General features: G+C 48.2%; 2 protein-coding genes and 1 long non-coding RNA gene across 3 annotated transcripts in view; 2 read left to right on the top strand and 1 right to left on the bottom strand.

Annotated features, from left to right (window-relative positions):
- The window catches only part of LOC134509675 (antigen WC1.1-like), a gene marked incomplete at both ends in the record, with an annotated part of 338008 nt that overhangs the window by 171388 nt on the left and 140194 nt on the right, over nucleotides 1–26426 (top strand). The window lies entirely within an intron of this gene.
- Nucleotides 480–26052, bottom strand: LOC134509744 (uncharacterized). The gene is made up of 4 exons (XR_010069397.1): nucleotides 25992–26052; nucleotides 23743–24897; nucleotides 2614–2845; nucleotides 480–1330 (listed from the first exon to the last, which is right to left on the bottom strand). It is a non-coding gene; the product is annotated as an uncharacterized LOC134509744 (long non-coding RNA).
- On the top strand, nucleotides 8152–14262 carry LOC134509730 (E3 ubiquitin-protein ligase RBBP6-like). The gene is made up of 5 exons (XM_063322338.1): nucleotides 8152–8317; nucleotides 10863–10962; nucleotides 12636–12973; nucleotides 14069–14165; nucleotides 14246–14262. Exons 1-3 carry the CDS (start codon nucleotides 8152–8154, stop codon nucleotides 12640–12642), a joined length of 273 nt encoding a protein of 90 aa, XP_063178408.1. The 3' UTR covers nucleotides 12643–12973; nucleotides 14069–14165; nucleotides 14246–14262.

Here is a 26426-nt window from a genome sequence, read left to right as displayed (position 1 = left end):
ACATGTCACACCTTCAACTCGCCTATTATGTTACGTACTGACTGCCATCAGGAAATGTGAGCAGGATTACTATAAACTTGGGTCTTACCAATAAAGGGGACATCAATTTCGAATCTATACATAGAGGAGTATATGAACAACTACATGCAGAAAACAACCCAAACAGACTTAGTCTTTAATGGAAGAAAAACCTCCAACCCAACCAACCCCGAGAAAAAATATCTGCCTACTGAAGAAAACAGTCGCTAGAATCAGTGACACATGTCACCTTCCCAATCACGTAACATTTTTGACTACAACCACGTTAAATCCTATTGACTCAAGATTGGGTTAGGTGTATCACACCATCTTACCTGCAGTCCATCTTGGTATGGAACAGCTGCCTGCAGAGCTCCAACAAGCTTATCTGCCCGGTCTTTCCTTGTTTTGCTTAAGGCATCCCAGGCAGAATTCACCTGCAAGTAGGTGAAATTTACTCCAATGGACAAAAGAACGTTACTGCTGCTGTATAATGTGCGTTCACTCATTATTCACTCATCAATAACACCAATAAACTAAGCATGAATAGTTCACATTAATTCCATGTTAAAACTCTTGTTCTCCTTATCACTGCATAGTTACTTTCCTTCAGAATACACTCGACGTTCTGGATGACAAAAGCTGTAAAATTCAATACTGATTATTGAATAGTTTCATTAACCTACGGATTACAGTCAATATGGGAAATAGTATTATTAAATCATTTGGAATTGCATCCTTATCAAAAAGGTAGCTTAAAAGAAACACACTGCTGAATACTGGAGAAATTGTCAGTACTCTGTAGTCATCCAAGCAGGATTGTCTCAGTCAAGATGTCGCACTTGGCATAAACCAGATACGTTTCAAATTTATTCCAGCATTCCTATTGCAAAAAGTAGCCATCTATTGCATTCATCAGTGACTATTTCCACAAAAAACCTTTCTGTCTTTTACAGAACTTTTAACCCATAAATCAATACAATAAAATTGTCTATACATTCTAAACTAATACGAGCCAAGATCCATTTACTTGAAAAGCAAACCTTACGTTATCATAAAAGCTTCAGGGGTATCTTACATTTGCCGCAAAATGTCTATTTGCAAAATGTGTTGGGGGCAGGGAGGATATACCAATTTCAGCTGAACAAGCACCTGGCGTAGCAGATTCAAGCACCTGCATTTCCCATACCTCATCTATGCTCTTGTGGACAATAGGTTTGTCAGGCTCTCCACAAGCAGTTCCAAGGTCAGAGCCAAGGCTCAGAACTGTTGCTAGTTCCTCTTGCAGTCCATCAATTTCGTCTTTAGCAGCCTACAAAGAGAAAAAAAAAATCAATGCCGCTCACACTAACTTTAATAATCTATGTACAGCTTGTTTTCAAGATAGGACATGGCAGGATTCGGCCTGTGGTTTCTTTAAAGTCCCTTGGACTTACAATCTGACGCTTAAAACACAAGCATCCCTTTGCAGGGTCAGAGTGAAATCAACTGACACCAGTCTAAATTAGAACAACGGCTTATGATGTCACTTTTCATGAGTTAAAGAAAAATAAACAGGAAGTTTTCAATTAGATTTCTTTAATCAGAGTGTTTTCTTTTTCAGAGGTTGTCAGTCAACCCTCAAATCTTGAACTATCAGCATGAATAATTACAGGCTTAGAGCATAATACATAGAGCACGATACATGCGTACACCTTTCATTTAGATGTTGCCTATTACTCAGGGAATCTCAAGTATGTATTACTTTCAATAGTCTCAGTGACGTGCTTATTATAGACGTGTTTATAAGCAGATATGCAAATATAAGGACAGGCACCTGTTGCATGCTCACTGCAATTCAGAACTGGTACATGTTATTTACCACAGACTCTCGAGATATCACTATAGTAAATTCCTACACAATTATCCCTCTTGGTCTCTAAAAAAATAGCCTCCTGTGGTATTTCATAGTAAGTCTCTCTTTTCTCCGCATACCGTAAATAAAATACTTTAAGTCAACAAAATACTTTCTACTGACCTCAGTGTCTTCTTGCTGTTGCTTGACTACAGATGGGTCAACTCCAGGTCCCTCCAGTTCTCCAATGAGCTCCTCAGTATCTTTAATAGTAGCTGCAAGAGCCACGTGACTACACCACAACTTTGCAGCTAGTTTCATTACATCCAGCAATTTGGCCTCCCTCTCCTCAGTCAAGGTCTGGATGTCTTCCCAAACGAGGACCATTTGGTCTAGTTTATCTTGAACAGCTAAACAACAGAGGAACTAGATTACTACCTTGGCAAACGATTCTTGGCCATAAATCTCTCTACAGTTCTACAGCAGAAACATATGGGTATCTTTTAAAATTTAGACTGTAAAATTGTTTCTTTACAGGACGACTCATAACCTTAAGTGGAAACAACCACCACAACCTTAAAAAATAAAACAAAGGTCATATCCACGACGAATTATTTTAAACAAATACTTTGCTTTTATACATCTTCTCCAGCTTCTCCAGGAGAACACAATCCCCAGAGCAGTGGTCATCAGAAATGAACATTTTTATATGCTGCAGCTTGCTGCATTTCCACTACATGACACTTTCCTCCATCTATTACCTTTAGCAGATATATCCTTATCGGCTCCTTCTGAGCGAGCAATCATTTCCTTCCCTCTCTGTTTAAGCGTCTCATACACCGGCTGAAGTTCTTCCAGATCCACTGACATGTTCTTATTTTCACTGATTTGCTCTTTAGTCTTCTCAACCTCTGCTGAGATCGAAGGTGGCTGCCTCAGACGTTCAACTGTGCCTTTCAGACTCTCAAGAGTCGAATCTATCTTGTCATGAAACTGGTAGGGTGGTAAAGGACAGAAAGAAGTAGCAGAGAAATTAGGAAAAAAAAACAACTGAAAAATGGCATTTGAAATTCTCTTGGAAAAACGTACTTTAAAATAAACATATTTAACATCTCTAGCCAACAGACGTATGTGCCACTTGCAAGACTGCCCTTCGTGGTTCTTCCCCTCTCTCAATATCTACATTACAAAACAGAGAGCTACCCAGGCTTTAAACACCACAATTAGAGACGCACTGGAAAGGTCCAGGCAATACCCTCGTAGGACGGATGATTGATTACAGGCAAAATATAAGATGCTAACTATGCATATGATCTTGGCAACAGACACTCCCCATATCTAGTACCTATAACGACAGAAATGGCAACAGTATTCCAGGCATGTGCATAACACCACTGCATATATACTTTTCATGGTGGTATTTGTCACTTGCCTCAAACCCTTCCATTGAAGAACATCCCAGAAAGAGGTACTGGCATTGCAAGAATATGAATTCAAATTATCCTTGCTTTAAGAAGAGAGAAGTAGCACAAGGAAGAGTCAAAGGAACCAGTGAAAAGGAGAAAAGGACAAGGAAGACCGATTAGGAGAGACTATCAACCTAGTTTAGCAGTCTCCTCTCTGGCCACAAGACCCCTCTGTCTTCACAACAGCGCTACTTCTTAATTGACACAAAGTTTAGCAAGTAATTAATAAGTAAATTAAATCTGATCTCAGCTGTCTACTCCCTCTCATCATCCACCCCCTAAGGAAGTCAAAACTGTGCATAAAACTTGGGGAAGTGAAAGGTCACAAGGTGTCTTCCAACTTGCTGAAGGATTTGGGTTTTATTGACTTGCACCCATAGATCTGACAAAAGGGAAAGGTTTCTTGTGGGAGTAGCCCCATCCTTCCCTCCACTTTTTTTTATTTTCTCAGCTCATTCCTCCCTTTTCAGGAAAATCCCACTCTCTTGTCAGGCACTGTCCCTCCCGATGCTGTGAACTCCACGCGTTTCTACCCTATAGCCCCTGTGCAGGAACATGAGAGGCACATGCTCTGTTCCACTCAGCTCAGACTTTGTTTAAGTTAATGAAGGCACAGAAAAGGGCCTGTGTCAGTCTCAGTGTAAATACATCCTCTTGTCTTCAACTAAGCTTCTTCCCTTAAAAAGACATCCTGATACTGGCTCGCTTACTTGCTCCTCCCCAGAAGAGGAGAGGTTGAGAAGATTGACAAGACAGTGACCATGACTCTCAGCAGCCCTCTGAGGACAAAACAGCAATGAAAACACAAACCCCCCTGACTCTAGCTCTTACCCAGAATGTAACTCCTTGTACACCTTCTAGCAAGAAAAATAATGTTGATTAGCGGAGAAGAGGCAAAGGTGAAACTAAGAGCAGCCTGAAGTTTTTTAGAAAATGATTTTGTGTGTTTTATTTCTGTGCACAAATAGATGATTTGACACAAGGCCCACAAGAGTGCACATTTCTGGGTCCAAACCTTACGCTAGTGCTCTGCCCACGGCTTAGTTCAAACCAAACTGACTGCGTGCTACTCACACAGAACCGACTCTATGAATTCCGTGACTGGGAATAAAGACAGGCATCAGTAAATACATCAGAACAGAAAGGTAAGTGAATACAGACAACGGTTTTCCATTCACATTCAGAACCTTTTTTTTTTTAATACAACAATAAAATCATTTGTTCTTGTCCACGATCTACCATTGGGTAAACAACTCCAGTAAACAAGTATTCCAGATCAGATTACGTGTTAAAATTGCTTGACATTAATCTTCTACTTAACAAACAAATCCCAGCTAATGGCATAGCCCAGGGAAAATGCAAAAATAGAAGCTCATCTGAAGGGCCTCTCATGCAAGGAGAATGATTGGGGGGACAATCCTGTAAGTAAAGCAAGCATGATTTGGCTCACAGTGACTAGTCAAGCTACTTTGTAAAGCTCATGTTATATAGCTAGTCTTAATAGAGCCTGTTTGTTCATTGTGGACATAACAGGAAGACAAATGAGTGAACCCACTGTTTACCAGTACATAATAGTGGCATATCTTCATTAACTGGTCCCAGAGTAAACAAAAAAAAAAAAACAGAGTAAAACTTTGAAGCCAGGGTTCATACTATCTAACTGGAGTCGCTTAATTGAGGCAGCTAAAAACCCCCCAAACCTAGTTACTCTGTGCTCAGCAGGGAGAGAGAGGTCTGTCCAGTAGCCACATGGGTTTGACCTCACTGCACAGTGCGAGCTGCACACTCAGCCTGGGGCCTCTGTGCAGAAGAGAGAGAGAGAAACCAAGAGGCCCAGGGAGCAGGAAGGAAGGGTGACGGGGAAAGTAGAGGGAGAGGAAGGATGACAGAGAGAGAGAGGGACTTGGAGAGAAGAGAAAGGGCGACAGGGAGCCGAGCACAGCAGGAGAGAGGAAGGGAGGTACAGGGAGGCGAAAAACAGGACCCAGGGGGAAAGAGGAAGGGCAGGGAGGAACAGGGAGGCAGAAGAGGGCTGACAGGAGCCCAAGGGCCCAGGACTCACCGCAGCTCCCGGCTCTGCAGATCTGTCCTGTCGGCCTGTGCCAGCCTCCCCTCAGCTGACACAAGATGGCCGCCGGGAGCCTCCTGCCGGGTCCACAACTCCCAGCGTGCCCCGGGGCGCCCCCTCCTGCCCTCTGACCCCGCGGGAACCATGGCCGCCTCCCCGGGGCTGCCCTGGCCCAGGGCCAGGCCCTGGAGCACGGCTGGGGCCGGCAGGAGGAGGTCAGGGAGGGAGAGAAGGTTGGGAGAAGGCGGCGGGGTGGGGGGAGAGGGGCGGGAAGGGCCAGAGGGCCGGGGAGAGCAGGGGGGAGCTGGTCGGGGAGGGGAGGGAGGAGAAGTGCTGGTGAGGAGCGGGAAGAGATGGAGGGCAAGAGGTGCTGGTTAAGCTGGCAGAGCAGCGCGGAGAGCCGCCTGACAGCAAAGGTGCCCGGTGGCCGCAGAGGAGCCCAGGGGAGCTGATTCTTTTGGAGGCCACCAGGGCAGCCTTCCTCCGCCCCTGGTTTTGGTGAGCGATGGAGCAGTGCAGAGCCGTCCCTCAGGCATGCAGGCCTCAGGAGGGCTTCCCAGTGCCCCAGTGAGAGATCCTGCTCCCAGGAAGCGCCTCCCCATGGAGCAAAGGCCACATCCAGCCACCCGGCGCTGGGTACGGCTGCCCCAAGGGGTGTCTCAAGGAGGACGGGGTCGTCCGTCTGATGGCTCTGACACACAAATGGTGAGCCATCAACACACAAATGGGATACAGGGAGGACCAAAGCTCCCTGAGCTTTGTTGGGCTGAGCTGGCCTTCGGGATAACTCGGCTCCTTCCTTTGCCACTTGCTTGGCTACTTTTTTCCAACCAGTGATGGTTTACTGCCCACTGCTCCTCAACGGCCATCCTCTTGCAAAGGTAATTACGATTTGAGCTTTAGGAGAGATGGTACAGTAGGGAGATACGGGATCAAAGTATAGGCTGGTCTCTACCTTGGGAAGGGTAGGATGAGCTATTACACCTTGATAGGCTGTCCAGGTATGCGCTATGGGTAGAGTTCCTATTTGCTAATTGTTGTTTCTTTAGCATGTGCTGGGGGCTCAGTCCGGAATGACAAGAATCCCACCCTGAGTGATGCGGCAGGAAGGGAGACAGCAGAGGAGCACAGCAAAGGCAGCTGTTAAAGCAGCGGCTGAAAGCCGGTCCCTCCTGCATCCAAGGTGGGAAAGTGTGGGCTGCAGAACCAGAGGGCTCTGCTGCTAAAGGCAGCCACAGGGAAGCAGCAGGTCCTCTCCAGTGAAGGTGACGCACAGTGCAGTCTTCCAAAAGGGCCTTGGTAACTGCTGTCAGTGAGAGTCCTGTGACAGGGCCAGCAGGGCCATCAGCCTGCAGCTGTGCAGCGGTTGTAACTACCGCTGAAACGGTTGTAGAGGGGGATGCTGTGCTGTGGGTTTGGCTTGGAGTTCTTTTTTTAACTATTTTGTAGGGGTGCAACTATTTCTTTGCACTCAGGTGAGGGGATTGGCGCTGATCTTCTCTTTCTGGAGCGCGTCCTGGCATCCTTTGTCACCCAGAGCTTCCCCCTCTGTTCTGTTCCTGACGAGGAGCCATGGCCGCAATGGGGAACGACTCCTGTGAGTAACGACTTCACCAGCAGGCTTGGGCTTTTGTGAATCCCCAAAGGCAAGGGATGTGGCTGGTGCTCCATCCCTGACTGTTGATTTGCTGACAATCTAGGGGCAATTCTGGGGTGTTTCCTGCCAGCAGCCGGACTTACCCAGGTGTTTTCAGTTAGACACGGGAAAAGGTTTTTATCCCTCCTGTGCCATTATGTACAAGACCTTGAAAGATGTTGTTTCTCATAGAAAGATCTCGCCTCAGTAGGGTTACCTTTGGGGCTAGATCACTTGAGCTGGTAATGCACTGCAAGACTCCAGCGGGCAAGGAAGGTAGGCCGAGGCACAGAAATCCGAGCGTGGGTTTGTTGGACTGCTGGCAAATTGAGTGGGGGAACAGACTGTTTTCCAAACAGTCAATTTCCATGGCAGTCCTGTACAGAACTCGACTTTTAAAATAGGCTTTCGTGCACCACTAGGGTCTCATCACTTCTCAAATGTCAGTTTAACATGATAGGCCTGCTGGTTAAGGACTCGTCTGCTGCGACATGGCTCAGGACCACACCAGGGCCAGCAGCGCTGCTTTCTGCATCCCGTGGGGGCGCTGGGCAGAGGGACGGGTTGGCAGGTCCCGGCACGAGGTACGTGTGTGGGACGTCAGGGTGACTCTCGCCTGTTTTTTCCCAGCAAAGCCCCAGCCGGTGCCAGCCCCGAGCTGCGGGGCTGTGCTCTCCGCACCCAGTTCATGGAATAAATTTGTTGTGTTTCATCAGATACTGGTTTTGTCTGCTGCCAGAGAGGGAGGGGAGGCCGAGCCAGGGCCACGGGGGCCGCTCCCCCTCGCCCACCCTCCGCCTGGGCTGCCAGGAGGAGCCGGGCTGGCCCCGCCGCCACAGCCCAGCGCCATTGCTGACAGCCCCAGGCTGGAGACCTTGTGGGGCTGGGAGGCGGGGCCTTCCTGAGGCCTCCCCCAGCCGAGTCTGCCTGAGGCTGCGGGGCCTGGCCATGGCAGAGCGCCACAGCCTCTGAGCACTGCCGGCCCGCTCGCCCTCAGCCTGCGCTGCTGGCCCCAGCCCCTCAGTGGGCCCTGCCCCACGCCGCCGTGGGCCCTGACGCGGTGTGGAGGCCGTGACACCATCTGCTGTGGTAGATGCCTTTGCGTAGCAGGCACCGCCTGGCCCCGACCATGTCTGCTGTGCATTATAAGTTCTTCTCCAAGCTGAAGTACGATATAGTCACCTTCGACGGCCTCCACATCTCCCTCCGCGACCTCAAGTGCCGGATCATGGGCCGTGAGAAGCTGAAGGCGGCCAACTGTGACCTGCAAATCAGCAACGCCCAGACCGAAGAAGGTGCGTGGGGGCGCGGGGCCTCAGGGCAGTGAGGAAAAAGCATGTGCTTCACTAGGTTCCCTTAAACGTGGGGTTGCCGAAAGGGGCTTTGCCTAAAGGGCCTAAAGGGGCTTTGCCTAAAGGGCCGAAAGGGGCTAACTTTCCTGCTTCAAAGAGCATCAGTCGTGTGTGGCAGTGACACGATCCTCCTCTAGGTAGGTTGTGTTGCACTTTGACCTTTGTAAAATGCGTGTAATCTTTTAAACTTGGTACACTGGTGGCACAGATACTTAGTGAAGGTAAGGGTGTTTTCCATGCGAAAACACCAAAATACCCCAGTGGTTTTCAGAGCACAGCTAGAGAATACGTTTTGGTGTAATATGTATGAATGCCAACTTTTTTGGTTTATATGCATAACCGTTACTTCCAGTTGTTATTCATCAGATGTAGATGCTTAAAGTCACCTTCAGGAAAAAAAGGGAAAAAAAAAACAGACCGGGATTTTCTGCCTCAGTGGGATGTTTGGAATTCCTATATGCGGACATACAGTATTGCATTTTATACCTTTGTCTGTGCAGCAGTCCTGACAAAATGTTGAAATGATCTTGGAAAGAACAAAGTGAAGCTTGAGTGAAGATGGCCTCCTTGTTCAGATTTTTCTGGGTACTCCAAGCTTTTACAGTTCAGTAACTGCTACTTTTCACAATGGAAATCTAGTAATAGAAGCAAAGCTAGTATGAGGTAAAAGTAAAGAGGATTTTAAAGCTCAGTGGAAAAATATGAGATGATGCTTTTAGAGATGCCGGGAAGGCAAAGGGATGGTTGGGGCCTATTTTACAGAGGGGGTGGGGGGATGTCCTCTTCCACGCTTACTCTAGAGGCGTGTTCTGTGAGGGCAGAATTCCCTTCAAAAAGCCCATACTCAAGAATAGCGCATTTAAACTTGCCTCCTTTTAATTTGATCTGAATTTCTTATCATAGATGTTCTCACAATACCGTGGTAGAACAGTAAACTCCAGAACTCAGGTTTCTTGAGTCCTCTTTCCTGCCCTGTAACATTCTGTCTCAAACCCCTTGGAGAATGTGCTATTCTGCTTATCAGGCAAAAGACAAAAAAGTATAAAACCAAAAATGGGACTCTGAACGCTCTTGGGTGATTAGTTTTAAGGAAGAAGAGTGCTCTTCTAAGACTGTCTCTGCAGCTCGGAACTTGCTCGAGTTCAGTGTTACAGCACGCACTTGACGGTTTTAGTAATGCTGTGATGCGATGTCTTCAAAACAAACTCCCGCTAACTCCAAAGGAAGTCATGCCCATAGGAAGAATATACTGAAAAACGATGCATAAATTGTGAACTATTCCTGTTTTGGGTCTGATCCCTGAGCAAAATCTCCCTGACAGAGCTTGGCTTGCTATCCAGTATCTTTGGTTTTCAGGCCATCGTTCTGCAAAGGTAAGGGCTTTTAGCATTTGAAACTGTAGGCAGATTACGGGGAACGGCTGCTGGTAGTGCTTTAAAACAGTTAGTCATATCCAGCTGGTGTAAGTACAATAGACAACCATTCTCATGGGAAGGTCTTTGCATTTTAAGCTTGCTCAGTCCAAGTATCTCAGGTAGTAAGGGCAGGTTTTTTTGGGTCGTATGTAAAAGGTCAGAAGGCTTTCCTCCGTTTCAAAAGACTGACAGGGTGTAAGCCGAGGCAAAGCACGGGGAGCGTCAGGCACACACTGTTTTCTAAAGGCTTTTAGAGGCTGTCTTCGTATGTAGTTTTGTTTGAGTCTCTCTGCTCTGCAAGAAGGGAATTGAAAGAGTTCACGTCCCTTCACGTTTAATTCAAAGGAGATGATTAGCTTCAGAGGGGAGATACCACTTTAGTTTGAGCCAATTCTGCCCTACTTGTGAAAGCAAGCTCAAAAAAGGCCAAAAGTTCTGTGATGCAAACTCTAGCACTGCCAGTTTGGGTTCCATTCAAATGTAAAGCACTGAGAGGCCGAGAAGTGTGGTTGTTGGTGGAAGATGCTCCAAGAAATAGACAGAGATGGCAGGGTCTCTTCTGCGTTCCGTCAGTCTTGAGCACTGGTGGCATTAGGTGAATTGTTTGAGTTAACAGCTATGGAAGCAATGGCGTTTTCATGCTTTAGCTCGGTGCCTGTTTTGTTGCAGGGCAAGCTAGACAGACTTTAGACTCTGGTTTATGCAGGTGAGACTTTGCTGTGGGTTGTTCTGCTCCGGAGATCTGTTGGCTTTGTAGCCTAACAGAAGCAAAAGCAACTTGAGTTAGATCAGGACAGAACCTCATGCATTAGCAGACTCTCTTTTAGTGACCATTGAGACCGTTTTGCTTTTTAAAAAAGGCGACAAATTTTGCTGTCTGTGTTTGGTTCTCAAACCTGAAGATTTCTTGCAATGTACTGTTAGTGTGTTGAGACGATAAAAGCGCGATGTGACATACAAACGTTTGCTTTTCTATCTGTCAAGGGGTTCTCTGAAGTGCTGTGTAATTATGTATTAATCCTTAATCCTTATGAATGGACTAGGGTTTTTTCCTGTGTTTCTCTTGTTTTCAGAATACACAGATGACAATGCCCTGATTCCTAAGAACTCATCGGTGATTGTCAGAAGAATCCCTGTTGGAGGAGTTAAAGCTACCAGCAAAACCTCTGTTAGGTAAGTATCCATAAACCATTGTATTCTTTCTAAGGGGTTTTGGTGGGATAGCTTTTTAAATTTATACTAGTTTACAGGGGCTTTCAGCTTGTATCTTTCTTGTTAAAGCTGCTGTTAATTTTTGTTGTCATGGGCTAGATTTTAATGTATCTGCCCCAAAGCAGGCTGACATTTTTAGTGCTGTTGGGACATGGGGTTCACACTCCACCAATTGTAACTTTTCAGATGCCTCTAGTGGGTTTGTTCTTGGGGCTGATTGTTCCAAGACCCATGGTCTCTACATGGATCTCCAGATGGAGAAATTCCTTATTATATGTGTTTGCTTTTATTGCTTTTATAGTACAGGCAGATACACATTGTAGTGTCATCTTAGGCTTTGTTCCCATCTCAGAAGAGCCTGCGTCTCAGTGTTTGACTATTTCTTGCATTTGGGCTGGAGGGTATTCTTACGGCCCAAATCTGGGGTTTTTGCGTACTAGCTATAGAGGAAAGACCCAGGGTTGCCAGCTGGCGAGCAATGCAAACAAGAAGTTTCATTCATAAAGGATTCCTAGTAGTTTCCTAAAGACAATGTCCGTTTAAGGCCAGAGAAAAAGGAACAGTGTCCTAAAGCCTTTTGTGTGAGTACGATGAAGGAATAGTTAATCCTTTCCAAACTTGAAACTCAGTACGCAGTTGAGCAGGTTACCAAATGTTCCTGGTTATCTTTCTAAGTCTGTTTTTACCCTAAGCCGATGTCTGTGCTCCAGGTTTTAATTCTGTATTCCTAAGATTTACGGAGGACAGAGAATCGGGTGTATTGATTAAAATTACAGATACTCAAATGCACTGCCGACTACAGGATTATTGCTGTCATTTCTGCATTCGTACAGACACGTTCTATGTCAGCTACATTAGCGTTGTTTGAATGGTCGTATTTTTCGGCCTTCTTAAAGATATCCCTCTCCCCCACAATTAAAAGATGTTATTAAATTGTGGTTTTGCCATGTCTTTCTAGTGTTGGTTCTCAACAGAGTAGAGTGATGAGTTACAGCGTGTCTCGCACCAACAGTACAGCAGCATCCTGGTACTCATGAAGTGTCTGCAAGCAAAACACCCTGAATTTACGTGGCTCTGCATGTCAGCTTTGGGCATGTTACTGCCGTAGTTGTTGCAGTGCTTTCAGGTACTCCCTAGTAATTCTGGAGGCCACAGAGTTGTGCTTCTAAACACTGGGGGTTAATTAAAACGTGTATGCTTAGTGCTGCGTTGTCAGTGCATGCTCCGTTTCTGATTGGACGGCACCCTCTCCTGGTATTGTAATGCTGCCCCACAATGAGAGGATAGATGCTGCTAGCTTCAAAGATCAGGTAAATACCTGTACGTGGGGATAAGGGAAGAATGGCACTGCTGTTCTAGCATTGACAATTCACCAGGCAACTAAATGTTAACTAAAATGTTAACTAAATGTTAACTAAATGTTAACACAGAATTACTTTAAGTGCAGATACTCTGAGGTGCCAATCGTTACTGACACTATTTAACGTCCTGTGTTTGTGTATCCGCACGTTGATTTATTTCAGGGTTGGTGGCATTTCCAGGAATACACCAGTAATTTTACTCTGTGGAGGTTTTTGTTCGCCTATCTACTGACGTTTCGTAGTACGTTTTTGTAAATGTTTTTCTGCCTCTAGGCTGTGAACAACTTCAACAGTGGAACTGGCTACAGAAAGCGGATTCAGCAGCAACAGCAGTGGCAGCCGCCACCGCCACCACCTTCACCACCACTCATGAGACAAGCAATAACCCGCAACCTGCAGCCTCTGCTCCGGCCAAAAATGTCCAGACAGCAGGCGCCACTAATGATTTCGTTAGCTTCTCTGGCTTCTCCTTCTGCTTTGGCATTGTTGGCCCCTGGTCCGTCACCTGTGGCAGCCTGGCTGCCAGTAAGTCCCTCTTCTGTCATTGTCCCTGATCTCCCTCCAGCAGTGCCCCTACCTCTCCGTGCTGAAAAGCCAGATAGACCTTCTCGGTAAGTAAAGCTATAGAGCAACATGAATATGAAACGCTGAAGTTAGATTCTTCTTCTTGCGCTCCTTTGCTAGCGAGTGACGTTTAGTGACATTCATTAGTGACATCAGTGACAGTTCCAGCTATTTTTTTTTACTTTGAGTGAGGACACTTTGATAAGTTGGAAGTACACCTCATGCAAGAAGCTTCTCAGAAGTATTTGTTGTTTGGTTCCCCTGTCAGTCGTTCAGTCCAGGTTTACCCCGAGAGAGGAACCTTTCTTCCCCAGGAGCCCTCTGATTTGAAGTGGCTAGGAATTCCTAAAGTAACCATTCGGTTATGCCAGACCTTCTTGAGTGCATTCACTTCTGTGTAGTACTGAGGATCTCATGTTCTCATGAAAAGTGTAAAACCAGCTGGAGGTAACATTGATCAGGTGTTTTCATGTTACTTTTTCCTACAGTATTTCTGCCATCAATGGTACGTTAAGTCAGAGCCATCCTCAGTAGTCACAGGGTAGTCAGTGATGCATGCAGATTGGATAACAAACATTGAAACACTACATTTGAAGTATTTACAAACATGACAGTCTAACTTTGCAACCCAGTGAATTAATATGAAAACACGTGAAAAATCTGAACTCTAGTTTAGGGTTTATCTTCTTTCAGCTCGATGCCTTGAATGCAAACAGCCACTCTGTCCAGAAGGCTGTCAGGCTCCGCCGTACTGTTGAATACAGGGGCTCACAATTCAAAAGAACCTCTCAGGCAGCCTCCGAACTAGAACACAGCTGATTCCTAATAGAATTTCCGTTCTTGCATCATCCAAAACTGAGGTTCAGCATGTGGGTTATACGTACTCTAATCCTCCCGTGTGCAGCCAGCTTAACAAATTCTGTTTCCAGTGAGCTGTCTCTTTGAATGCCAGTATTCCACGTAGACTTCTCTTCAGGGCTTCATGTGGAATCGCCCAACTTCCAGTTGGTAGATCTGGTGAAGATTACTTTTTCTTTATTTGTTTCCATTTACAGTAGTCAGCCTTTTCTCACCTTGGACTTTATACTTCCAGTAGCACATCAAAACACTGTTTGAATAACAAAAATTCATGTGTTTTGTAGCGGTGCTGATACTGTTATACCTCCTGGTGCTCTGGTGACTGCTGCTGAGCTTTCTAGATCTTCCTCTCTGTCAGTCAGCAGTTTGTTGGAAGAGAAGGTAAATTTTATTTCAACATATGCAGTGAGTCCTGTATTTTAGTAGAGCTCATTTTCCAACTGTTTGCGTTTATTCACAAGGGCTGTCAGATTCCTGTACTAAGACAAACAGCATTACCAAGTCTTCTGGGCCCCCAAGGGCAATCAATGCCCACGACTGGTAAGTAACTAAAACTTTAGAATTTCTTTTCAGAAATTATCATCAGATAAACTGAACGGGATTTTTTTCTGTTTCCTCTCCCCACTCTGAAAGGTCATCCAACGAGAGCCAGTACACCTCGCTCAGCGGGTGGCAGGCCAGGCTGGGACCTGTAAGTGTTCTGCAGAAATTCAGTATATTACTGCTCGTAACCTGTTAAATGAGGCCGTAGCACATAACTTAGATAACAGCTGAATTATAATGAGGTAAGCGTGCCCAGATAGCTGTGGAGAATACAAGTGGTAATCGGGAGACCTTATTGTGGCCTTCCAGTACCTGCAGGGGGCCTACAGGGAAGCTGGGGAGGGGCTGTTTGCAAGGGCATGTAGCGATGAGGGGCAATGGTTTAAACTAGAGCAGAGCGGGTTTAGATTAGACATGAGGAAGAAGTTCTTTACAGTGAGGGTGGTGAGACACTGGCCCAGGTTGCCCAGAGAGGTGGTGGAGGCCCCATCCCTGGACACATTCAAGGCCAGGCTGGATGAGGCTCTGAGCAGCGTGATCCAGTTGAAGATGTCCCTGCTGACTGCAGGGGGGTTGCACTAGATGGCCTTTAGAGGTCCCTTCCAACCCAACACATTCTATGATTCTGTGATTCCCATTAGTTTTGAAATGGTTTGATTTTAATTGTCTTTGACAAAGGGCATATGTGATGGCACTAAGATGATTTAAAGTAAAACTCCAGTACACGATTGAAAAGAGGACTCTGAAAAATTAACACTTTTTGAGGAAACCGTAAGTACATCTACAAATGAAATACAATTAAAGAATCAGGTGGAAAGATGCCCTCTTGATTACTGGCTGAATCGGGCTGAAGAAATTGATTTCCCCATAGAATTCGGCCTCCAGCATTCTTTTTTTAACAACCTAGTTGATACTGATTGAGCAAATTATTGGAAGAGTCAACGTTCTTATATGATGACAATTTTGAATTCCTTCCATTTAGTCATCTCAAATAGCCAAGCTGCTTTCTCTCAGTTGGAGAGAGAGAGAAGAGTCTGTTTGATCTATTACTGCCGTGTCAAGTGAGTCCTCCCTTTTGGTATATATTTGTTCTAGACAGATTGTAAGGGTGCATTGTGTTTATAAAATCTTGAAGAAAAATGAAAACAAAAGCCAGGGTCCATGCCACAGATTATCTAAAAATCTCAAATTCAGTAAGCAAGAAAATAACAATTCGGGGGTGAGAACAGGCCAAATACATCATCATGAGTCCGCAACATAGGAAGCGTACGTGGAAGAAGTCCAAAGACGTTTGAGAGAAGATTAGTTATTATTTGTGCAGTACTTTGAAGGTCAGAAGTGTGAAGTATGAGGTGTATCAAGGATTGGTAGAGGAGCGGTGGGCACTTGGCACATGGGAGTCTCTCCTAAGCACGGGCAGCCTCCATCCACAGTCGCAAAGCTGCGTATAGGGAGAGAAGACTGAGGGAACTGCTGGGGGTGAGGATGTGGGAGGCAAGTGTGAGGATCAAGAAATGAGCGTAGTCTCAAATGGAAGCAGGGAGAAAAATGCTTAGGCTGAGAACACGCAGTGCTCGCCACCACGCTCCGGCTTCGTTCGCTTTCCTCTCTGAAATCAGAGCAGAGTGTAACAAACGGTGACACGTGTATTTGGGTTTCTTTAGAAGTTCCAGTCGAGGACGCCTGCGTGGTGAACATACCCAGAGGACCCAAGCCCCAACGCTACCAGCATCAACAGCAGTCTTCGTGCCAGCGCCTCCACCTTCCTTGTACCCTCCACCACCCCAAGCACTTCCTCTTCTACCGGGGGCACTACGACCACAGTTTCCTCCCCAGTTTCCACCTGGTCAGCCTCCATCTGCCAGCTACACTGACTCCCCTCCAGGATATCCCCCAGCTCCTGCAAACACGTCATCAGCCTGGGTACCAACAGCAGTACCAACGGCGCATTCCGATCCCATCCCAGTGACACAAGCTCCTCCTTTATCTAGGGAGGAGTTTTACAGAGAACACCAGCGACTGGAAGAGGAGTAAGTACTTGGCTCAAGGAAGTTGTGTTTGTTCTTTTTCATTTTTGTATTTTGAGAGCGTACTGGACTGCAGTTACGCTGAAGTGCATCTGGCATAAGCAAAAATGACATAGTATTTTTTTCAACAGGCTTTTCTCTTGCAGATGGCAAACGTGCAAAACTAAAAGAAGACAAACGTAATTCTAAAACTGTCCCTTCAACTTACAGGAATTCTAAACTGGTTTTGCTTAAATAGGACATGCACCTTTTGCGCTTGCATGCAGTATACGTTTTCTCACGTTGGGCACGGTTTGTTTCTTGGTGTCGTTTTGTCCTAAAGGTCAAACTCTAATTGTAATAAAGGTCAAACAAATGCTTTTGCTAAGGAGTTGATGGAATACAAAAGGTGCAAAAGGAGCGCAGGCGTTCATTTTCCAGGTAAGTGCTCGACATGTCCATAATGGAGAAGCAGATTGTCTAGAAGAATCAGGAGGAGTTCCGCTCCACCCCTCGGTCATTCGATGGACTGGATGGTTCGAGGCGTTAGCAGTGACAGGAGTTTCATATGTAGCTTACTAGCTCAGATGTATGGCAGAGGTTGCTGAGGAGAAATAACTGGACTCCAGACGATCCAATGTGAATCAACAGAAGCCGTTTATTAAGCACAGATCATCATCTTTTATACCCTGCGTTGTGGCCGTACACACCACTCGCTTATTTCTGATTAGCTAGTTACACTGTCCACACGCTGTGCATGCAGTTCATTCACACATCAGATTGGTTACAAGAATTCGCGTCGTAAATTGCTTAGTCACTAGCACAACATGTTTTCTACTTTCTCAGTTCTCATTTTTCCCATGTACTAATTCCATGTTCTACCACCCGTTTTGCTCTTAATCTAATCTCTCACAGTAGGGAGGCTGACTCACATGGCCATTTTCTCTCAGATACACTCCTACAATACCCCCTTTTTCTTCTTGAGCCAGCCAGACCTTATGCATGGCATTTTCTATCATGTCAGTCACTTTGTGGAGAACACACGAGGCTACCATAATCAATAATAATATAACCAACAATAGCATGAGCCCTTGTTTTAGTAAGTCTGATAACCATCCCGTTATACCCCATGAGCTTAACCAATCATCAAAACCATTTTTAACCACTTTTAATTTGGACATGTTATCCTTCAGCTCCCGTAACTGCTTATGAATGGATGATGAGTGTTCAGAAAGGTTCATACAACACATACCTTCAAAATCTTCACATCCATGACCCTGAGCCAACAGCAGAAATCAATCATCACCCCTGTGGTGTCTCCACAAAAGTTCACTAGGGACATGTTAAATGTTGGGTAAACTGAACTGAATCCTGCTGTATTAAAAGAAGCCGAAATACCAAGGGTTCTCAATTTTGTGCTCAGCTGCAACTTCCAATCACGAGGATAAGCCCGACACTAATTCCCAGTGGCATCTTCAAATATCAGTACCCTTGCCCTTCTTTCTGCGCTGTAGATGACTGAACCTGTTGCTACAGTGACGTACTACCTGTTCCCACTGGTCCTCCGGAACCGACCAAACCTCTGGCAGCAGCACCGTGTAACGGCACTGTATGTCACACACCCTGGCCAGTCCTTGTGAATGGTAGGCTTCCCTAATCTCCTGTCGTTCAGCCAGCTCGTGTTGAGGTGAACCTGACTCCATATGCCCTGTTGCAATAGCTAAACGAATTAAACCCGTCACCTTACTTAGTTCTTTATTAAAACACACAGCACACCGGATTTAAAACACATAGCACACGCTGTCACCTTACTTAACTCCTTATTAAAACACACAGCACACCGGAATTAATATACGCAGCACACCGGATTAAAAACAGACAGCATACCCTATCACTTTACCTAATTCCTTATAAAAACACACAGCACACTAGAATTAAAACACAGATAACCGGGCCGCAGCACGTGGTCTTTGAAACCACCACCAGCCTCGACAATCCTCACAAGGCACAAGGATCCATGGGTCACAGTTCCACACCTAGGGCACTGCACTTCTTCAGCCCTCACCATTGTTGTTGGTGTTGTGGGGTAACTCATTCGAATCCGTCTGCTCAAACCAGGGCTTTATCCACTTAGCTGGTACCCATCTGGTTCCGGCATCTGTAACGACACAGGCATATCCTCGATCCCAGGTTAATAGTCTACACGGTCCTTCCCACTTCCCCGTCACACTGTTTTTAACTGCTACCATGCCATTTTCCTGCCTAAAATCCCCCAGGTCTCTCTGCAGGCCTGCGCTGTGCCGCACGATTGGAGGTACAAGGCAGCGTTGAGGGAGGCGTAGGAAGTTCAGGACGTAAATGGCTTTGTTCAGTCGATCTAAAGGGCTCAGCCCTTGCTCTCCCCCTTTATGTTTTTGAAGCAAATTTTTTAAAGACTGGTTCATGCATTCCACTATGGCTTGACCCGTCGGAGAATGTGGTGTGCCAGTCACACGTGTAATGCCCCACAGCTGTAGAAATACCTCTGTTGAACGGGCTACGTACCCTGGGCCATTATCAGTCTTTATCACACGCGGTACGCCTAAGGCCACAAACGCACATCGCAAATGTCTTTGTACATGTTTACTGCATTCACCAGTCTGCGCAGTTGCCCAAATTGCAGTTGAATAACAGTCTACACTCAGGTGTATAAATTTCAGTTTTCCAAATTCTGACACATGGGTTACATCAGTCTGCCAGAACTCCAAAGGTCCATGCCCTCGGGGACTGACGCCTGGGTTGAAGTTAGGTATAAATGGTTGACAATCAGCACAAGTTTGCACTATACCTCGGGCGTCAGACTCCGAGATCCCAAATTGTCTGCGCAGCATTCGTGCAGATTGATGGAAGAATGTATGAGAGGCACGTGCTTGCACAAACTTATCTGGAGGTGGTGCGGCCCATGCAGGAGCCACAAGTTTATCAGCTCGTCTATTGCCCTCAGCTAAACCTTCTGGGAGCCCCGAATGGCTGCGAATACGGGTGATGAAATAAGGATCGTGCCGTTCACTGAGTAGGAGCAACAGTTCATGGAGCAGGGTGAACAGCTGCTCATCACTGACCTCCTTCAGCAAAGCACGCTCCATTCGTTGAACGATTCCAACCACATATAAGGAGTCACATACGATATTAATACCTCCTTTTGTCCACCTGCGAAACACTTCTAGTACAGCGCGTAATTCTAGCTTTTGTGTGGACCCTTTACAGTCCGTGATCACAATATCATGCCATTTATTGTCCGTGTACCATGTTACTGCTGCTTTCTGTGTCATCCCCCCGGCATCTGTAAAGATTGTCGGCCCTTGGACAAGTCATTGAGACAACGCAGGAATTTCCTCAATCTGTCCTACTTGTAGCACACTAAAAAACTTGTGCGGAGGCGAATGTACCTTAACTGTCCCAGCATAGTTCAAAAGTGCAATCTGTGACGCCATAGAGTGTCGCAAGGCCCACTGCAAGTATTCAGCTACTAAAGGAATTACCACATATTCAGGTTCCTGTCCGGATATCTCAACAATCCTCTGACGCCCCTTAATCACAAGTTGCGCCATCGCCTCTACCCTCGGGGTAACCGTAAGCTTTGGTTGGCCAGATAAGAAAATCCACTCCAGAATTCGTAGCGGGTCCCTTTCCTGTACCCATTGCATTACTAAAGTGAAAGGATGTTCGTCATGATTTATAATTAATAAACCTATCGAATGATCAGGGTCCCATTGATGCACGTAGGCGTTGATGACCTTATCACTGACCATCTGCATCGCCTTCTGTGCGTCTAAGGATAACTGCCTAGGGGCATCAACGCCACCGCCTCCTCGCAACAAGCGCATGAGAGGTGCTAAGTCTTCGTTCGTAAGACCACACAATGTACGAACCCAGTTTAGATCTCCTAAGAGTTTTTGAACATCATTCAGTGTCGAAATGTGTGTTCTAATCTCCAACTTCTGTGGCCTAACTGTAGTTTTAGATATTTCCCATCCTAAATATTTCCAGGGTGGTTCTTTTTGAACTTTTTCTGGTGCAATTTGTAACCCTGCTTTCCCTAGTACCTGCTGCAGCTCCTCAATAGCCTTGTCACACTCTAATTGTTGTCCAGCTGTCAAGATGTCATCCATATAATGATAAATTATCCACTCAGGGTGTTTTTTCCGCACTGGTGCCAAAGTCCATGCTACGTACATCTGGCACCAGGCGGGTGAATTTTTCATTCCCTGTGGCAACACTACCCAATGATACCTGCACATAGGCCCGTTCTTATTTGTTGTTGGCACAGAAAAAGTGAATTTCGGATAGTCATCGGGGTGCAAGGATATGGTGAAAAAGCAGTCCTTCAGATCTATTTTCAGAATCTCCCACCCTTTAGGGATCATGATAGGGGATGGCAAACCTGGCTGTAAAGCACCCATGTCCTCCATAGCCTCATTAATTTTTCGTAAATCGTGCAGTAACCGCCATTTGCCACTCTTTTTTGGGATGGTAAAAATGGGTGTATTCCAGGGGCTGGTTGTTGGTTCTATATGTCCCTTCTCCAACTGTTCCTGTACTAATTGCTCAATTGCTCGATTTTTTCTGAATTGAGCGGCCATTGGTCCACCCATACCGGGTCGTTCGTTTTCCACTTCAATTTCAAAATAGGTCGCCCTTCCCCAATGGCCGCCCCAGAAAACCCGTCCCCCCAGTTGTTAAGCAAGCACCCAGTTGACTTAAAGCATCCCGGCTGAGCAGGCACACCGGCGCTACTGGCACATACGGTCGTATTGAACAAGCTCCACCATCAGGCATTTGGCATTGGATCACCTCTTTGCTTATTCTTGTTGTCTGAGTTCCTCCGACCCCCATTATGGGTATAGCTGGGTCTTCTAGGGGCCAAGAGGGTGGCCAACAACCTTGACTGATAATAGTCACATCAGCACCGGTGTCTACAAGCATATCAAGTACGCACTTTTGACCCCCTGGTGCTCTTAGGGCAACTCGCTGCAAGGGCTTTGTTTTACTGATTTCAGGGCTAAATATATATCGGCATTACCTGTTGAGCCAAAACCTTTATCCCCCCTTATCTGATTTCCGGCCGTCGGAACGGCGGCCTTAAATGGCATGACTTGTCCAATGCGAGTACCCGCTGGGATATGCACAGGTGGAGTGGGTGTCCATACCATTATTTTAATTGGACCTGTATAATCAGCGTCTGTTACCCCAGGTAACACAAACAAACCCCGTCTGGTAATGGAAGATCGTCCCAATAATAGTGCACTCAGTCCATGCCCCAGTGGCCCTTCCATATCAGTAGGAATGCACTGCACTTGGGAGTCTGTAAGGGTAACCTCCTTTATTGTTGCCACGTCCACTCCGGCACTCCCTGTGGTGGCAGAGGCTGCGCTACCCACGCACCCTGACCCTGAGGCCTGGTTTGTGTCATCGCGCTCGGGCCCCCCGCGCTCATCAGCCCGTTTCCCTATGGCGTGCCATCCTTATGGAATTTTGAGTGGCATTCAGATGCTCTATGTCCAAATTTCTAACACTGATTTCATGTGCCCGTAAATCCTCCCGTTCCTCCGCTCCTAGCAGGCGTCATATCTGTCTCTCCCTTCTGCTTTCCTACTCTACACTGTATCTTCAAATGACCGACCTTCCCACACTTAAAGCATTTCGGTCCTGAATTACGATTACTGACCAAGGGCTTGACAGCCGCAGCAAAAGCGGAGGCCAAAAATCCTGCCTGTTCTTCAGGTGTCCCTACCCTACAGCATGCCTCTATCATGTCGGTAATGGTGGCGTGTCGAGGCAAAGTTTGCAAGATACGCTTACAGGCTGGATTTGCGTTCTCTACGGCCAATGATTGAAATACCGCCTCTTTGGCTGCCGCTGGCAGTTCTCCCCGGTCTAACGCATTCCTTAGTCTATCAAGAAACTGCATGAATCCCTCGCTGGGGCCCTGTTTTATCGTCGTATATGGGGGAGTGACCTTGCCATCCTCCGGCAACGTCCTCAGTGCTTCGCGAGCCAACTCTGCGGACTGTTGTAAGATAGCGACATCTAGCCGCGCTTGTTGCTGAGCATCAGCGAAAGGACCTGTTCCTAATAACATCTCCATGGTTGCCAGCCGCAACGGACCCCCCTCCACTCTACTCAAATTCGCTATCACTGCACGTTGTACACCATCCTCCCACCTTGATCTCCACGTTAGTTCTTGCATTGGTGTGAGGATAATGGACATTAGTGTCCGGCTATCAAAAGGACTCATAATATTAGTAGTGAAAAAACTGTTAAGAAACAACTGAGTGTAGGGAGAACTAAGGCCAAAGTCATACACTAATTTTCTCGCTTCTTTTACGATCAGCCAAGGAAGACCCTCCCATTTATTGGGATTCCTTCGACCTCCTGTAGTTCCCCCCAGTATCGCCGGAAATGCTGTTGGTAACATTATACCCTCTACCAAGGCATTTTGAATGATTCCTTTCCAATGCACTTGCGGATCTGGCGGCTCCCCTGAGCCCGCGGTCGCACCCCCCAACTCTCCTCCCACGTTCCCGTTATCCAACTCTCCTCCCGCGTTCCTGTTACCGCCGCCCCATACCCCTCCCCGCTTTCACCCCTCTGTCGCCTCTCCATATTTCATATCGCTTGCTCCTCCTCTTGTTTCCATGGTCTCTGTTGTTCTCTCTCTAACTGTTCCAATTTCTGTTGCAGTGTTTTTGCCACCGCGCATGCGCCTTGCGGCAATTCTTGTTCAGCGGGAGAGGGAGGCGACGGTGGAAGCGGTGGGTACAGTGATGGATCAAAAGGTGGTCTGGGGTGCACATCAACATGTTGCCGTGGAGGCTTAGGTGGACCTTCATAAAACCCAGTTCTGGGGTTGTACCACTCTGGTGGAGGTGCCGTTGGTCTTGCTTCCGAGGGTGGCGGTGCTGGCCAGGGAACGTCCTCCTCCATCGGTTCTTCTTTCTCTGGAACTTCCTCAGGTGGAGCAGAGGGGATCAGCAGGGGATCGTCCCAAACCTTCGGACCTGGCCTGTTCGATCCCCCTCCCGTGGGTTGTAATGCTGCAAAATCCCCGGCCGCTGTGGCTCGCTCCGCCTTCATATCTTGTAAGGTCGATAACACCAACCGCTATGTCGTCGCCAACGGTGATGCCTCTTTGTCTCCTTTACTTATCACTTCCCACAGTTTTTTCCCAACAGCCTCCCATATTTCTGCTTTAAAAGCTGTCTGGGGCTCTGGTGCGAATCCGTTCTCTCTGCACCATATTAACAACCTTCGGAGCATACGCTCATCGTATTTCACCCCTCTCTTAGAGAGGATATGCAGGAGAAGTCTTAATATAGCCCCTTCTTCTTTTGTTACTTGTTGCCCCATCTCCTGCCCCGGCCGCTCACCTCTCTCCGGGTGTCCGTGGCCACGTTGTCTGTTTATTCCGGATTGCCGCCCAATCCGCCCGGTCTCAGTCCATCTGAGCCATCCTCCAGACGGTGGATCTCCTTCTGGGTCTTCCGCCCCTCGCGTTCCGTTGCTCAAGCCAAGCGCCGATCGGGATCACGTCGGGGTCACCATCTGAGGAGAAATAACTGGACTCCAGACGATCCAATGTGAATCAACAGAAGCCGTTTATTAAGCACAGATCATCATCTTTTATACCCTGCGTTGTAGCTGTACACGTGAGTCGCTTATTTCTGATTAGCTAGTTACACTGTCCACGCGCTGTGCATGCAGTTCATTCACACATCAGATTGGTTACAAGAATTCGCGTCGTAAATTGCTTAGTCACTAGCACAACATGTTTTCTGCCTTCTCAGTCCCTTTTTTCCCATGTACTAATTCCATCTTCTACCACCTGTTTTGCCCTTAATCTAATCTCTCACAGCAGGGAGGCTGGCTCACATGGCCATTTTCTCTCAGACACATTCCTACAATCCCGTACCTCCCTAGTGCAGTTCTGCGTCTTCTCCCTGGACCCCAACCTGCACCCAAACCCCAAACCCATCCTGGTCACCATCACGGTGCGGGGCCCTGTGGGGCTGGGGCAGCTCTATGGGGTGGCCCTATGGGTCTGAGGGGGGTCTCCTCTGGGGTGGGGTAGGGATGGTCCTAAAACTAAATGGACACTTACCTTCAACTTGCACTCAAAAAGGTGGATTTTGAGCTCTGGGACACAAACGGGATGAGTAACACGAATGAGTTAATAAAAATGGAAATCAAGGACTTGTGAGGTCCCGCTCAGCTGACAGGCCATGAGCTGACCCACGGCTCATGTAGGTTTGGTGAGATCCTTCATGTCTGGACACCTGACAGGCCAGGAGCAGGCCCACGCCCTGCGTCTGTGCTTATGAGGTCGCTCACGCCTGAGTAGCCAGTGGGCCAGGAACAGGCCTAGGGATTGTGTAGGTGCCTGGAGGTCACTGGTGCCTGCGCAGACGAGAGGCCAGGAGCTGTCACCTGGCTTGTGGATGTCTCTGCGATGTCACTGGTGCCTGAGGAGCCCAGCAGAAACATGGGTTGTGTAGGAGCTGGTGAAGTCACTGCTGGCCGCGTACCTGGTAGGGCAGGAGCAGGAACATGGGTGGTATCACGGGTGCCTGAGTAGCTGATGCCACTAAAATAGTATTTGGTCCCCACCCCAATATGGGGTTTTTGGAAGAACCATCGTCAGCAGAAGCCCAGACACAGCACACACACGCGTGTGACATGGGACTCCTGAGCACGCAGCAGCAGCAGCAGGAGGGCGCGAGGTCACGATCACCGTAACCCCTGCGCACACAGGGGTGGCAGCAGGAGGGACGGGAGCTCCTTCTTCAGGTTCTTCTGCTCCTCCTTGACGTGCTCCTCCCCCGCCTCCAGGAACTCCAGCTCCTGCTGCAGCTTCTCCTGCCACAGCTGGAGGTCGGGGGAGGTCCTGCCTGCCCCCATCATCTGCCTGCACCCCCTCCTGCCCGCCGCCCGCCTGCCTGGACCCTCTCCTGCCTGCACCCCCCGTGCCCACACCCACCTTGTGGAAGGTGTCAAGGTCCTCCAGGTCCTCGGTTTCGGGCACCAGGAAGGACAGAGAGGGGGCAGGGCGTGGGGCGGCAGCTCCTCCTGGGGGGGCGTGGGGGGGGGCTGCAACCAGGGGTGGCGGCACCCGGGGGTAGGGTGATGGTGGTGAAACCCAGATGAGAGAGGACACCTGGGCAACGGGGGGCACCCGGACATTGCGGGGGGACAGTACCCATGGGTTGGGGAGGGCACCCAGAGACTGGGGGGGCCCCCATGGGAGGAGTCGCCCAGAGACTGGGGGGGCTGTCACCCATGGGGGGGCACCCAGAAACTGGAGGGGGACGCCAGAGATGGGGAGGGGGTACCCAGAGACTCGGGGGGCACACAGAGATGGGGGGAGGCACCCAGATATTCGGGGGGGCGCAGCCAGAAAGTGGGGGGGCACCCTCGGATGGGGGGGAGACCCAGAACCGCGGCGGGACCCGGAAGCGGGTGCGGGATCACGCGGACATGGCGGGGGGGGACCGAGCGATGAGCGCGACCCGGTAGCGGGGGCCGCCCACGGGCGGGTGGGGGCCGGGGGGTCCCGGGAGAGTCTCAGCGGTGTCCCGTCCCCCCCCCAGGGTGTCCCCAGGGTGTCCCCGGGCCAACCGACCTGCGCGACCTCCCGCGGCGACCCCAGCTCCGCCATGCTGCCGCGCGTCACAGGGCAACGCCCACCGCGGCCGGAAACCGCGCCCACTTCCGGCGCAGGGGATGATGGGAGATGGAGTACGGCAAGAGCGGACCAGTCATCCCACTACGGGCCAGTGATCCCAGTATGGACCAGCATAGAGCCATCCCAGTGCGGTCCCAGTGCTGCCAGTATGACTTCCTGGTTCCCCAGTTCTCCCAGTTATGGTCCCAGTGCCCACAGTATGTCTCCCTGACTCCCCCCAGTGCTCCCAGTGCAGTCCCAGTGCTCCCAGTATGTCCACCTGACTCCTCCCAGTGCTCCCAGTTCTGTCCCAGTGCTCCCAGTATAACCCCCTAACTGCCCCCAGTGCTCCCAGGGTGCTCCCAGTGCTCGCAGTAAGACTCCCTGACTCCC

Source organism: Chroicocephalus ridibundus, unplaced genomic scaffold (genome assembly GCF_963924245.1).
Source record: "Chroicocephalus ridibundus unplaced genomic scaffold, bChrRid1.1 SCAFFOLD_26, whole genome shotgun sequence".
Taxonomy (NCBI): Eukaryota; Metazoa; Chordata; class Aves; order Charadriiformes; family Laridae; genus Chroicocephalus; species Chroicocephalus ridibundus.
The sequence above is the reverse complement of the archived record's forward strand: the minus strand, read 5'-3'. Positions and strand labels throughout refer to the sequence as shown.